At 33.8% G+C, this 15,006-nt stretch overlaps 2 protein-coding genes across 48 annotated transcripts in view; one reads left to right on the forward strand and one right to left on the reverse strand.

Moving 5' to 3' along the window:
- The first annotated feature begins 10,303 nt into the window (after positions 1–10,303).
- LOC141394854 (uncharacterized) lies at positions 10,304–11,905 on the forward strand. The gene is made up of 2 exons (XM_073969919.1): positions 10,304–10,666; positions 10,734–11,905. Exon 2 carries the CDS (start codon positions 10,742–10,744, stop codon positions 11,681–11,683), a length of 942 nt encoding a protein of 313 aa, XP_073826020.1. The 5' UTR covers positions 10,304–10,666; positions 10,734–10,741; the 3' UTR covers positions 11,684–11,905.
- Positions 11,906–13,615: 1,710 nt separating this feature from the next.
- Positions 13,616–15,006, reverse strand: part of LOC141394851 (ral GTPase-activating protein subunit beta) — a 30,266-nt gene continuing 28,875 nt past the window's right edge. For all 47 annotated transcript variants that reach the window (XM_073969896.1, XM_073969897.1, XM_073969894.1 and 44 more), the window contains 3 exons: positions 14,506–14,997; positions 14,186–14,441; positions 13,616–14,120 (listed from right to left, as the gene is read on the reverse strand). In XM_073969896.1, coding sequence (XP_073825997.1) covers positions 14,006–14,120; positions 14,186–14,441; positions 14,506–14,997 — 863 coding nt within the window. In that variant the 3' untranslated portion in view covers positions 13,616–14,005. The remainder of the gene's footprint in view (positions 14,121–14,185; positions 14,442–14,505; positions 14,998–15,006) is intronic.

A 15,006-nucleotide genomic window follows, 5' to 3' on the forward strand; every position in this document is an offset into this window, starting at 1 on the left:
CCAATCCGCATTTTCGCACTCAGAACAAGATGTAGGAAAGGCCAGAGAAGGAGAGAGGAGTATTTTCACATCTGTTGACACAAAATCAAATAATATAGCTGTTAAGTGTGTACAAGATTTTATGGATCGAAGAAGAATTTTAAATGGAAAATAAAAAAAACAAAAATGGTACCGACGCAGAAAATTATGAAAAAATTACCGCTGATAGTGCTTTTTATCCCGATTCCAACCATGTATTGCTTTTGTTGCGAAAATGCATACAGTCAAAACTGATCGTGTGTACTAGAGCTGGCAAACCATCGATATTCCCAACATTAGATATTTTCGATATAATGTTTTAAAATATCGATTGCTATCGATATTATCGTTAAGTTGTCATCACCATTAATTTAGAGATGAAAATGGCGGAAATGTCAACGATTTTCTTGAAATTTTGCAAAAGTAGTTCACAGAAATGTAAAGGAGAATAAACAACTGTTTTTATTTTATAAAAAAAAATACAATTTACTTTACCGAAAATGTGTACGTGTGACTACGGACTTACTTTCTTACACACACATAACCGAAAAGCAACGAAATTTCTATTTATTTCAATGAATTTCAGGTTAGGGGTTTTTATTTCGATAATATCGATAGGCAAAACTATCTATCGATATTGAATTTTTATATAATAATCGATATTATCGATAGTGCCATCGATTTTTTGCCAGCTCTAGTGTGTACCCTAAAGCTATCAAACCATCGATATTCCCAACATTAGATATTTTCGATATAATGTTTTAAAATATCGATTGCTATCGATATTATCGTTAAGTTGCCATCGCCATTAACATAGTGGAATAATAAGGTGTTGTGTTGATTAAAGCTGGGTACACATTGTCAGTTTTGAATGTCGATATTTCACAATTATCGATAACTGTCAAACCGTCCAGCAACCACAAAACATTTTGTGGTTGCATGATGAATGACAAAAATGAACGGCCACACTAGCAAGCAACAACGAAGCTGTCATTCAAAACTGACAATGTGTGCCCAGCTTAACGTTTGGTGTGGTAAATGACCCGATGTAACACTTTTGCTCTGTTCCAGAACCTGCAAGAAGCTACTAATTTTTACTACGATAACAGTTTTTCCTTTATGTTATCGAAAAAAATTGTAAAAATTAGTAGATTCTTGCAGTACTGGAACAGACCACTTGTTATTCCGCCATGGTCATTAATTTGGAGATGAAAATGGCGGAAATGTCAATGATTTTTTTTTTTTTTGAAATTATGCAAAAGTAGTTCACAGAAATGTAAAGGAGAATAAACAACTGCTTTCATTTTATAAAGAATGTAAAAAAATACATTTTTTATTCCGATAATATCGATAGGAAAAACTATCTATCGATATTGATATTTTTAAATAATAATCGATATTATCGAAAGTGCCATCGATTTTTTGCCAGCTCTAGTGTACCCCGCATAGTCGAAGGTCACATTATGTCCAATTTACATTAGCAACTTTTTCGTCATTTAGAGCTGTTTCGTCATTTATTTGCTAAAACAGGCAACATTTTGCGTCATTTACCATACAAAAATAAATGACGATAGCTACGTCATTTATTCTAAACAACGCACGAAAACACCATACTTTTATACGCAACCCTGCTTTTTCGTCATAAACTACCAAAAAATGCAACTGTTTTAAGATGTCTTTTTTGTTTGTTTGTGTGTGTTGTAGAAAAACAAAAATACTCAAACGCTGACAAAAGTGAAAATAAATGTTTAAAAAAACTTGCAAAAATTATGTTTTTTTTTGTTTTTAGAATTAATTTAAGTTATTTGATACACATTTGTGTTGTGAAATTCATATTATTCTGAATAAATATATTGTGTGAGTGTGTTTGTGTTATTGTATATGTGTGTATGTGCGATTGTGTGCGTAAGCAAATGACGCAAAAAAACAGATGTAAATGCACTTCATTTGATTCTAGGATTTCGTAAAACGAAATAATTTAATGTGCATATGTAAATTGGACTTAAACAACGCACGAAAACACCATACTTTTATACGCAACCCTGCTTTTTCGTCATAAACTACCAAAAAATGCAACTGTTTTAAGATGTCTTTGTTTGTTTGTGTGTGTTGTGCTTCTGAAAAAAGTCAAAAGCAATTATGGACCATAGATCTGTTAGCTTTTTGACCTTCAATGTCAGATCTCTTGTCGACAGAAGTCGGCAAATTGACCTATATAATACCCTATCACAAAATAATATCGATATTGCCTTCGTACAAGAGTGCCACTTGAGAAGGAACAGAAAAATTAAAATTCCTGGTTATCATTTCATATATGACTATTCATCAGTTGGTGTTGCAGTTGTCATTAAAACTTCTTTCATATACAATCGGGTGATTCCTGAAAACCTGGGATTTTTAACGTCTTTAGTACAGATTGATATAAAATCCAACAACGAACTTAAAAAGTATATTGTTGGATCTGTATATGTGCCATGTAACTATAACACACAACATTTTGAGTCCGACTTAAATAACCTCGGCAGTCTTCTTGAAAATTACGACGGTTTCATCATTGGAGGCGATCTGAACTCACGTAGCCCAGACTGGGGGGACTCAGTTGAAAATTCTAATGGCAGAGTTTTGAAAAAATGGCTAGATGACAATATCTTAAATGTAAATAGGATCTGTGATTCTTCGCCGTCATATCCCAATGGTCCTTCATATCTGGATCACTTTATTGTCAGTTCAAACCTGGTACACAGTAATCTGGAAAACTGTAGAATATCGTCGTTACCCAGTTTCTCAGATCATTTTCCAATTAAACTTATTATGGATTTTAGACGACTTGAGTTTATTTTAAAGCCACCTCGAATCTGTACCTCGTATAAAAATACAAATTGGGAAAATTTTCAACGCGACATAGATCTAGAAATGGAGAGATTAATGCCTTCTAGCAGTGCTAACTTAAGCAACCAGCAGATTGATGGCTTAATACATGAGTTCAATGCCTCTTTCTCCACACTTCACGCAAATCATTCAACCACTATTGAAATAAAAGACTCCAAATTTCCTCTGTCCGAACGAACGAAGAAATTATACAAAATGAAGCACCAGTGGCAAAAGGAGCTAAAAAAAATCTTCCACAGAACCGGAAACAGACTTAGCCGTGAGTATGCTATCTTATCTAAGCAAATACAATTACTTAAGATAATCATAAAAGAGTCGGTCAACATAGAGCAAGCACAACATTTTGGTAGCAGACTAGAAAACATAAAACCAGGCCCGACTGCATTTAAAGAAATATATCGCATTTCTGGCAAGAAGAAATCTCCATTTTGTCAAAGAATAGTTCATAACAACGGGATAGTTACCAATTCTAACGAAATTGTTGAGTTATTTCAAAATCATTACTCTTCTGTTTTTCAACAATCAGCCCCCCAGCAGCATATAGCTGATTTGGACCTAAGGGTACTCGCTGTCACTAGATCTGTGCCTCAGCATATTTACTTCTTCAACGGTGACTTTGATGCCTACAGTAACCCTGACAACTATCACTTCACAAATGCCAACAAAGTCAGAAACATTATCCAAAACATCAACAACAAAAAGTCGTGTGGATTAGATGGTATATCTAATTATATTATCAGAAAACTTCCCGAAACATGCATTAAGTTTCTGACAATATTGTTCAACAACTGTATCAATAACGGCTACTTTCCAACAGAATGGAAAGCAGCTAAGATCATTCCAATCAAAAAGAGAAGTGATAGCGAAACTATGTCCGATTTTCGGCCGATTTCACTGCTGTCTAATATCGGTAAAATTTTGGAGAGAGTTTTAAAGGAGAAGATTGAAAATGGTTTCATAATTGACCCCATATCTAATTTTCAATTTGGGATTAAACAATCACACTCAACGCAACATGCACTCCTTAAGTTTCATCACGATATCACTACTAACTTAAGAAGCCAAAAATGTACAGTAGCTATATCATTAGATATAGAAAAAGCGTTTGACTCTGTATGTCATAGTGGTATCTTATACAAACTAGTAGAACTGGGAACAGACCCATACATTGTAAAACTGATACAGAGCTACCTGAATAATAGAACATTTACTGTACAAATTCAACATGAATCCTCTTCAACTGGTTCTGTGAACAGTGGGGTCCCACAAGGAAGCGTACTGGCACCATACCTCTTTAATCTATTTCTCAACGATTTCCCACATGTTGTACAAAACTCTCAGGCTATATTATATGCAGACGATTGTTTAATATATGCCCATGATAGTTCCCCTGCAGTAGCATTAAATAAAGCTGCATACCACCTAAGAGTGATTAATGACTACTATAAGACCTGGAATATTAAAATCAACGCCTCTAAATCGAAAGCCATTTGTATTAGGAATGCATCAGGAAAATGTCCCAGATACGTAGTTCCTCAAAGCAAAAGACTGCAACTCCTGCTTGATGGAGTAGAAATTCCATTCCACAATGACATTAAATACCTGGGTATCCAGTTCGACAAACTCTTAAAGTTTAATACCCATGGACGTTCTGCGTTACAAAAGGCAAAGCGTCTCGCTGGAGCTTTTTCTTACCTCTTCAACAACCAATATTTGCCACAAAAAACAAAGCTTCTTATTTATAAAGTGGCAATAAGACCTGTTTTACTGTACGGATTCCCAATCTGGTCCACTATTTCCCCCATAGTGGCCAAAGAATTGGAAATCTTTGAAAGGAAAATCATCAGAAAGTGCATAAGCAAACATTATGAACATCATCACAAGAAGTACTCCAATAATTTCGTCTATGAAACATCTGGAGTTCAGCCACTATGTAATTATGCATTTTATCATCAGAAACAGTTCATAGAAAGATTGGATACACATGAGAATGATTTGCTAAAAGAAATCTTTGAATCCGAAAAACTTTTGCGTTGGTCTGGATCGGCATATATATCACCTGTTGGAATCATAAATGAAGATCTTGACAACGGTCCAGAAACTTACACCCTACCTGATTTTTTTAAAAAAACGATGCCCGGTACAAACCGAGGATAACCAACTATAAAAGTTAACAATTTACATTAAAATGCATCATTTATTTAAAAACAAGCTCAATTTCAAGTACCTGAGCATTCGCTTAAATTACTTTACACTAACTTACTGTGATATTAATAATTTACTCTACTTAAATTTTAACTTAATGTTAAATTCATACTTCTGTTGTCTATTGCATTAACAGATCGTTGTTATTTAATTGTTTAAGTATTGATTAGTTTTAAGTTATTTATTTGTTTTAACAGTCGTAATAGCGCTGTACGTTATAGTAAAGGCAGCGAGCAAGCCTTGTATGAATCTTCAGCTTCAAAAAAAACCAAGTGTTGTATACACACTCAATTGTGCATAGTAGCATACTTCTGTGATATAGTGTATTAGAATAAGACAATTATAATTCATAGTCCCAATTTACATTAGGCGAGTTTACTTGCGGCAATTGTCAGTTTGTAGGTGAAAGAGGGTGCTGAGAGGCAAAGGGTTACCATATGCCTCACCTCTCTTTCCTACAAAATGACAATTGCCGCAAGTAAACTCGCCCAATGTAAATTAGGACTAAGGTTATATGTTACCATTCGATCTGCATTACAGTTTGTCATTTAGAAAAAGAAGAAGACTCGAATAAAAAATACTACTACTACTACTTGTGTGTGTTGTAGAAAAACACAAATACTCAACGCTGACAAAAGTGAAAATAAATGTTTAAAAAACTTGCAAAAATTATGTTTTTTTTGTTTTTAGAATTAATTTAAGTTATTTGATACACATTTGTGTTGTGAAATTCCTATTATTCTGAATAAATATATTGTGTGCGTGTGTTTGTGTTATTGTATATGTGTGTATGTGCGATTGTGTGCGTAAGCAAATGACGCAAAAAAACAGATGTAAATGCACTTCATTTGATTCTAGGATTTCGTAAAACGAAATAATTTAATGTGCATATGTAAATTGGACTTTAGAGTGGTTTTCGTGAAACTTTTAGGTATTTATAGATCGAGTTCCCCACTACAGCAACTTTATGATATCACTCTTGGCCTGTTCCCGTACTTTATAAAGTGGTAAAAGTCGTAAACGATTTTCATATAAATTTTGTGTACGGGAACGCAAAATGTGTAAAAGTGGTAAAAATTGTAAAAACTTTTTAGTTCTGGAACAGAGCTTCTACTGTGAAACTCGACCTAGGAACCCTAGTTTTCATGAAATTGTTTCAATGAAACTCTCTAGTGTGACCTTCGACTTAAAGCTGGGTACACATTAGCTTTATTCCTTTACTTTTTTAATGGTAAGAGTGGTAAAAGAGAAAAGTGTCAAAATTGCTCTCTCATGAGCATTCTTACCAGTGTTTGAATTTGCTACCAGCACAGCACTGAAATCACTAAAAATATGCTATTGCTATGCTGTGCTGTTTTCAAAAACAAAATCGAAAACTGTTGCTGTGCTATGCTGCGAACATAAAAGTAGCACAGCACATGGTCTATGCTGTGCTTCTGAAATCTTCACAGCACATAGCATAGCATAGTCATCAAAATCAAAAACGAATGCTGTTGCTATGCTGTGCTGCGAACATAAAAGTAGCACAGCACATGGTCTATGCTGTGCTTCTGAAATCTTCACAGCACATAGCATAGCATAGTCATCCAAAATAAAAACGAAAACTGTTGCTGTGCTATGCTGCGAACATGAACGTAGCATAGCACATGGTCTATGCTGTGCTTCTGAAATCTTCACAGCACATAGCATAGCATAGTCATCAAAATCAAAAACGAATGCTATTGCTATGCTGTGCTGCAGACATTTTAACAGCATAGTAAACAGCCGCAGTCAAGAAAACAAAAACGAAAACTGTTGCTGTACTGTGCTATGAACAAAATCAACAGCATAGCATCAAACATAACCCAGAAAAATGTTTGATGGCAAAGAAGTATGTATTTTTTGACGTTTCTTCTATTTTTACATTACCATACGTTTTGGACAAATATGTTTGTTGAACTTATTTTGCAACGTTTACAATTAAAAACGTAGGGGAACACACATACAATTCATTTATAAACAAGTCCACCAACAATATTTTGCAAAAAATTCGACTTATTTGCCATTTTTCGACAACTAATACAAAAAATGTATTCGTTTTATTGACAAACTGTATATTTCTCCCTTACGAAGATTGAAACAAATAGCAATAGAAAATAACGGACTACGAAGCTGTTCTTCGTAGAAAAACAATGAGAGAGAATTTTTGAGAGTAAAATGCCACTGTTAAACATCTGCTGACAAAGAAAAAGTTATGGTATGTTTACGAAATCCACTCGATTTGTCAATTCCATTGCCTATACGTCAAATGAAATCCACTGGATTTTAGACGAGTTTTCAATTGACGTTTACGTAAAGTTGAAAGCGATTGGATTTCGTAAATGTAAAAGTACTATCAATTGGTCTGTTCCTTTACTTTAAAAATGGTAACAGTGGCGAAAAATGGTATGCTCATATAAATTTTATGCTTTGTAAAGTAAGCGTTCCTTTGCAGGTTAAAAATTATAAGAAATCGTAACCTCAGGCACGTAAAGGAACAGAACAAATATGTTGCTACGACAATATATTTATGTATTTGAACTGCTGTAGATTTGTCGAATGTTATTGTGCGAATTTACACATTTGGTTTTAAGTTAATTTACAAAGAAATGAAAGAAAGAGCGATATCGATAAATATTTGTATACGTTTACTATTTTTTAAAAATCATCATTTAAAGACTATTTTTTTGTATACTCGTATTAATTAATCTAACAACGTATTTTGGATTAGATAAACCATTTATCCCAAAAAACTTTAATAAAAACCGTTGTTATAGATAACAAAATTTCAAAGAAAATATTGAATAATTGATCGTTCTAAAAATGTTCTTAGGACAAATATAAAAACATTTCGAAAGACCGCTAAAATATAACAAATTTGACACAAAATATTATAAAAATATAGTAACAATAGTTTCTTGCAACTAATTTATTTAGTCGGGAATCACACTAGCATGAATTTCATTAAACAACTTAATAACATTTTGAGTTTCTAGATCAAGTTCCACAGTAGTGTAAAATCGTGAAATTGCTGTAGTGGAGAATTAGATCTAAGAACGCCTAATTTCATGAAATTTAATAAAATTCTCGCTAGTGTGGTCCATGGCTTATGGAAGCGAATTTCGAGTTTATAAATGCATGTTATTGCCACTTTTACTTTTTTAATATATGTACTAGAGTGGTTTGAAAAATCGATGTCGGATTTTTTATGCGGCACCTCCTAAAACTTTTAGTTTTGTTAAAAATTAAGACACGTTCCACTGGAACCTCAAATCTACTATGGGCCCTTTATATAGCCAAAATTAAAATCTGACCCGATTTTCAAAAATGTTTGTGGTATTACCTGTTTAGCAACTTGTAAACTGTTTTCATCGATTGGACAATAAATGTGATGTGTAAAGTGAATTTGTGAAAATTCGCCAATACAAATTAAAATTGGGCCCCCCTTTTATAGGGCCAACGGCGAATTTTCACAAAATCACTCTATAGACCACATTTGTTATCCAATCGATGAAAAAAGTACCATGTATTATAAGTTTTCTTTTACTATTGGATGTATTTCAAAACGCAAAATAAAGGAATTTTAAATGCCAAGAAAGTTCTCCTTGAAATTGAATGATCCCTTTTAATATTATTTTAACCGGAACGCTAAAAAATCTGATCGAAAAATCCAAACTATAACCAAAGAATGCTTATTTATAATATGGGGGTTAGTGAGTTTGCTGGGTTAACATTAATTATGCTATGCTATGTAGAAATGTTTACAGCATAGCATAGCATAGCAATCGTTTTTCGATTTCATGACTATGCTATTTGCTATGCTACATTTATGTTCGTAGCATAGCACAGCAACAGTTTTCGTTTTTGTTTTTGAAAACAGCACAGCATAGTAATAGCATTCGTTTTTGATTTTGATGACTATGCTATGCTGTGTGCTGTGAAGATTTCAGAAGCACAGCATAGACCATGTGCTATGCTACGTTTATGTTCGCAGCATAGCACAGCAACAGTTTTCGATTTTGTTTTTGATGACTATGCTATGTGCTGTGAAGATTTCAGAAGCACAGCATAGACCTTGTGCTATGCTACGTTTATGTTCGCAGCATAGCACAGCAACAGTTTTCGATTTTGTTTTTGAAAACAGCACAGCATATCAATAGCACTCGTTTTTATTTTTGATGCTGTGGCTATGTGCTATGCTGCGTCACTTTCACAGCGCCAGCATAGACCTTGTGCTGTGCTGTGAAAAACTAGCAGCAAATTCAAACACTGATTCTTACAAGAAAAGTAATAGTACGTTTATATATAACCGGATTTAACAAACCCACTGGGTTTCAAATGTCAATTCCTTTGCGTATACGTCAAATAAATCCTCATTAAGAAGGTTAACCCTGCAAAAGGCTATAATATAAACATGACCTTAAGGAACGGAAAAATTGTAGATCTGGCAGCAATGTCAAAAAGAAACATAAAAAAATCAATTTTCGTCTTTTATTTCACAGCTTTTAATTTAGTTTTGTCAGCGTTCGACCCTTTCTTCTGTTTTTCGTCCATTTTCTTCTTCATTGTGAAATAATCGTCAAAAAAATCAATTCTGCCATTTTTTACCTGCAGAAATTTGTCTGGTAGCCTGTGGTAGAAAAGAAAGCCATTTTCGCTCTCTCTCCACTCTCACTCTCTTAAAAATTGCTTCCAGTTTTGCCACTTTTCGGGGTTAATACTATGTTTACATTTACGAAATCCACTCGATTTCAGCTGTCAATTCCTTTGCGTATACGTCAAATGAAAACTCATCTGAAATCGATTGGATTTCATTTGACGTTTGAGCAATGGAATTGACAGTTGAAATCGAGTGGATTTCGTAAATGTAAACATAGTATAATGCTAAGTTTACATTTACGAAATCCACTTGATTTCAACTGTCAATTCCATAGCTCAAACGTCAAATGAAATATCATCTGGATTTCATTTGACATTTAACCTATGGATTTGACAGTTGAAAACGAGTGGATTTCGTAAATGTAAACCAAGCATAAGGAACGCTATGCAGGTTAAAAATTTTAACAAATGGGAAAAATGTTAGCCTCAGGTAAGTAAAGGAACACAGCTATTATGTTAAATTCAAAAGCCATTCACTGAAGAATGATGGCAAAAAAATGTCTTATCTTGTTGTATTTATGTCTTTGACCGAAAAGCAGCGAAATTTCTATGTATTTCAATGGATTTCAGGTTAGGCGTTTTTATTCCGATAATATCGATAGACAAAACTATGTATTGATATTGAATATTAAAATAATAATCGATATTATCGATAGTGCCATCGTTTTTTTTTTGCCAGCTCTACCGCTTAATGTTGGGTATATCGATAGTATGCCAGCTCTACATAATAAGTCGATTATCGATAGTAACCAGAGTTGAATGGCGTTGTCATTTGTACAGTTGCCTGACGCCGGCGACTATGTTGCCTAACGCCGGCGACTTCAGTAGGCAGTCAGCCGTGCTTGTTTACAATTGAATAAAGAAGAGAAATTGAAAGGTAAAAAACATTTCCATTTATTTTATGTTATTTTGTTAAATATTTTATATGTTTTTTGATGTTTTAGTATTCATAATGGTAAAGATTACTACGCGACAACAATTTGAAATGCTGTTTGAAAAAATGCAAGAGCACCCGAACTTGGCTCGCGGAGTCAGAGCCATTGGTGAAACTAAAGCCACTTTTAATGAGGTGTGGAAGGATATTGCGAAGCAATTAAATAGTTGTGGTCCACCAACCCGTACACCACGTGAATGGCACAGAGTTTGGACTCATTTTAAATCCAAACTTAAGAAAAAACTGACTACATATAAGATGATATCTTTGTCGCCAATGGAGAAGTCGATAGTGGACTTATTGCAATTTAACGAGGTATCAAAACCTACAGGTGCGATCTACGAAATTGTAGAGACATGGGATGATAATAGCAGTGAAAATGAGCATTCTCAAAATCGTGTAGAAATTGACGACAACGTAGACCAAAATAAGAAGAACATAACAACTACAGGAGGTGGTAGACCATCACAAGGAATATCTTTGTCGTCGTCAATGCAATTTAATGCGGTTTCAAACCCTGCAGGTGCATTCTTCGAAATTGTTGAGACATGGGATGATAGTAACAGCGAAATTGGACAAGCTCAAAATCAAGAAGAAATTGACGACAACGTACGGTCCACTACTCAGAGGAAATCAAATAAAACGGAAGACCCAAAGATGCGCATTCTTGAGGAGCAAACTGCAACACAAAGCCAACTTTTAAAATCTATAAACTCGCTTGTAAATGCTATAAACAAACAGAATGACATTTTAACCGAAACAAAAAACTTGCAAAAAGAGCAAAATGATCTTTTAAAAGAAACTAATAATTTAAAAAGGAAAAAATTAGACATTTTAAAAGAACTTAAGGATATGAAAAAGAAGAAATATGACGTATATAGCGAGGATCAAGAAATTAATTTTGAAATGAAAAAATCCAAGCTGCAACTTCTAAAAATCATGATGATGGACGAGTTGTAGTTGTTCTTCTTGCAAATAGCAGGAGCGAAACCTAAACGATGATGAGAGCATGGAAAGCTTAGAATTTCCAATTGAATGTAAAAAGGGATGAAGTTTTATTTTGGCTCTGCCACATAAAAGTCAATCAGAACAGTTGTTACCAACCCATAATCCCCACCCCATTGAAATTACCAACTCTATTTTTATTTAATGAATAAAAAACGTATGATTTTGTTAGAAAAATATAGTTGCTTTATTTATTTTATTGGGAAAAGAGAGCTAAGGTAATATTTTATGATTAGGATAAGAATTGAAGCATAAAGAATAATTTCCAGAACCAACAAGATCAAGAAACGTAGACTTTTTGAAAAATATTTTTTATGGACCAACGAGCCAAGAAAGGTGGTCTTTTTAAAGAATATTTTTTCATGACCCATCACAATAAGAAACGTGGATTTTTAAAAGTATATTTTTATGGACCTACAGTGAAACGTGGGGCCTAATTATGTGATTCGATTCGATCGAGAATTTACTCGTTAATAAGTTTTCGACACGAGAAAAAAACGGCATGATAAGATTCGATCGAAATCACTGATCGAATGTTTCGAGAGTAACCGGTAATCGAACTGTTTGTTCTTTGGGAAAAGTAATGAAGGTAGACGTCAAAAAATGTGTTTATTTCAAATCAAAAACTAAAAAACAAAATTATGAATGAAAAAATGTATATATTTGTGGAATTTTTTGAACAATACATTGAATAATAATTTCGGAATGAAGTTGTGCTAAGAAAATATGAAAATTATTAATGTTTGCAAAATTGTTTTGTCATTCTTGTTACAGATTGCTAATACATCTACCTTAATAATTCTCTCTCAAAATAAATGAGAGAATTTGGTGGGTGTTTTGCATTAGCCTCTCTGAGAGAGTATTTCCTTTGGTAAACAACGGGGGATGAACTATTTAAAATGCACTTTATTAAAAGTTGTTCACCTATAAAATAAAGCCTATTAATATTAAATAATTTTTTGTTTTGCAGAAATGCTTATTTTTTCAACTTATATTTTAACAACTGCAAACACTAATTTTTGGTTAATGATAGCATGCATATGTATTTATTTTAGTTATAATTTTATCACAATTTCTTAAAACGACTGAAAAGGACTTTTCCCAATTTCTCTTATTTTGTGTAAAAAATGCTCACAATTATATACTAATATCATTTTTCCTCTATAAACCGTCAATAAACAACAATTTTTTACATTTTAAACACAAACACAATAAGAAATCTTTCATTTTGTTTGTTTACGATAGGCCATTTGGCTACGAGAAATTACTCGCAAATTTATGCTCAATTTCTCGATAATTTTACTCGATAACGAATGTTGTCATCCCAACTTTGAGTACTCGGGTCGAAACAACTCGATGTCGAATCACGTAATTAGGCCCGTGGATTGTTTTAAGAATATTTTTCATGGACCTCCAAACCATGAAACGTGGATTGTTTTAAAAATATTTTTTCATGGACCTCCAAACCATGAAACGTGGATTGTTTTAAGAATATTTTTTCATGGACCTCCAAACCAAGAAACGTGTATTTTTAAGAATATTTTTTCATGGACCTCCAAACCATGAGACGTGTATTTTTAAGAATATTTGTTCATGGACCATAAATTGTGGATTTTTTTAAGAATATTTTTCCATAAAACTTGGATTTTTTCATGGACATCCAGACTATAAAAAGTGGATTTTTTTAAGTATATTTTTTCATGGATCATCAGACGTGGAAAACAACCAACTTGTTCCAGAATAATTGTTAATGATGAATCGACAGCAGCACGAGTACGCATAGAAATTGGTTTTAATATTTTTTTTTATATTTTGAGACCACTTGAGATGTTGAAGATGACACCTGAGGGCCGGGCTTCAATAAATTGTTTAATAAAAAACTTACAATTTTGTTAGAAAAATATAGTTACTTTATTTATTTTATCGGAAAAAGAGAGCTAAGCTAATATTCTTTGTAAACAAGAGAAATGGGGTTTAATTTGTATAAATTTAAAAAAGGGCGGAAAATAATACTAAACTTAGTATTGGAGTTTAACAAAGACTTAAAATACTACAACAGAGACAGAAAAGGGGGACAACATACAAATCGAGGCACAGAAATAGCCCACGCACCGAAAATATAAATGTAATTTCTTTTCATTTGTAATGCAAAAGTAGTAGTACAAAATTTATACTTTTAAAGTATGTTGATGTTTTATAAGTTAATTTAAATAAATAATGCGTCTAAAACTAATAAATAGTGAATGCATATTGCGTTTGTGTATGTAAATACTGTATTCAAAATGAAGATTTAAACAGATGAGCCAATAGCTCAGGTTCCGATAAATCCATTTTGTATTTTTGTACGATATCTTGAACCTTTAGGCGGCGACGAACGTGAGGTGGCTGGAAACTGAAATAAAGAAAGAAAGAGGATGATAAAGAAATCTCATATGTGTTAGATTTTTTATAACATACTTGTCATTGTCCAGACGCCTTCTCTTGGCCATATTATGTGCAGTTTGTCGTACAAGATTACCTACAACACGACGACTTAGCACCATACCATCAACCAAAGGTGTGGCAAAACTCATGCGTCCAGGGGGACCTTGTAATTTTACTCTCAATAGTCCAGATTGTAGCGCATGTATGAAGATTACATGGACATCTGCTGCCCTGGGCAATTGTAGAATATTTGATTCTTCCCCAGTTTTGGTATAGGGCAACAATTCCTCTAGTACAAGGGAGAGAGAGAATTTCATTAGAATCGGAACGGTGAACCTCATTGACTAACTTACCAATGGGGAAATTCAAAACATCTTCAAATGATTCCAACCAAACCAAGAAAATTTTGGCTGGTGGTTGAGCCAGTAAGCCTGGTTTCATGGCATTTGCCTTGCGTCGTGTAGGTGGCACGGGATCCTTGGACTTATCCAATTCCAAGGAAAGGTTGCGAGAACGTTGTCCAGCATTTTTATTAGCATCAGCTATGTTAGCAACATCTGCTGAGGCACGAGACCACACATTGGTCTCACCACTGCCAGATGACAGACAACAGCCATCAACTTCAGAACGGAGATTCCATTCAGTTGGCACCACAAAAGCAATTTCCGATGAAACATCAGCCCAATACAAAACTTTGGATTCACCATTGAATTTGAAATCCATTGGTGCCGTTGTTGAACGATTTTGCGATTTTTCTTCACTCTTGCTGGAATTGGATTTCAAAAACCACGATGTACTGACCAAGCCAGACCAACCAGAATGTTCGTTAATGTCCACAGGCCAACCTAAAAGGA

The sequence above is a fragment of the Musca autumnalis genome, unplaced genomic scaffold (assembly GCF_047663935.1).
Source record: "Musca autumnalis isolate F117 unplaced genomic scaffold, ASM4766393v1 scaffold_2, whole genome shotgun sequence".
Classification (NCBI taxonomy): Eukaryota; Metazoa; Arthropoda; class Insecta; order Diptera; family Muscidae; genus Musca; species Musca autumnalis.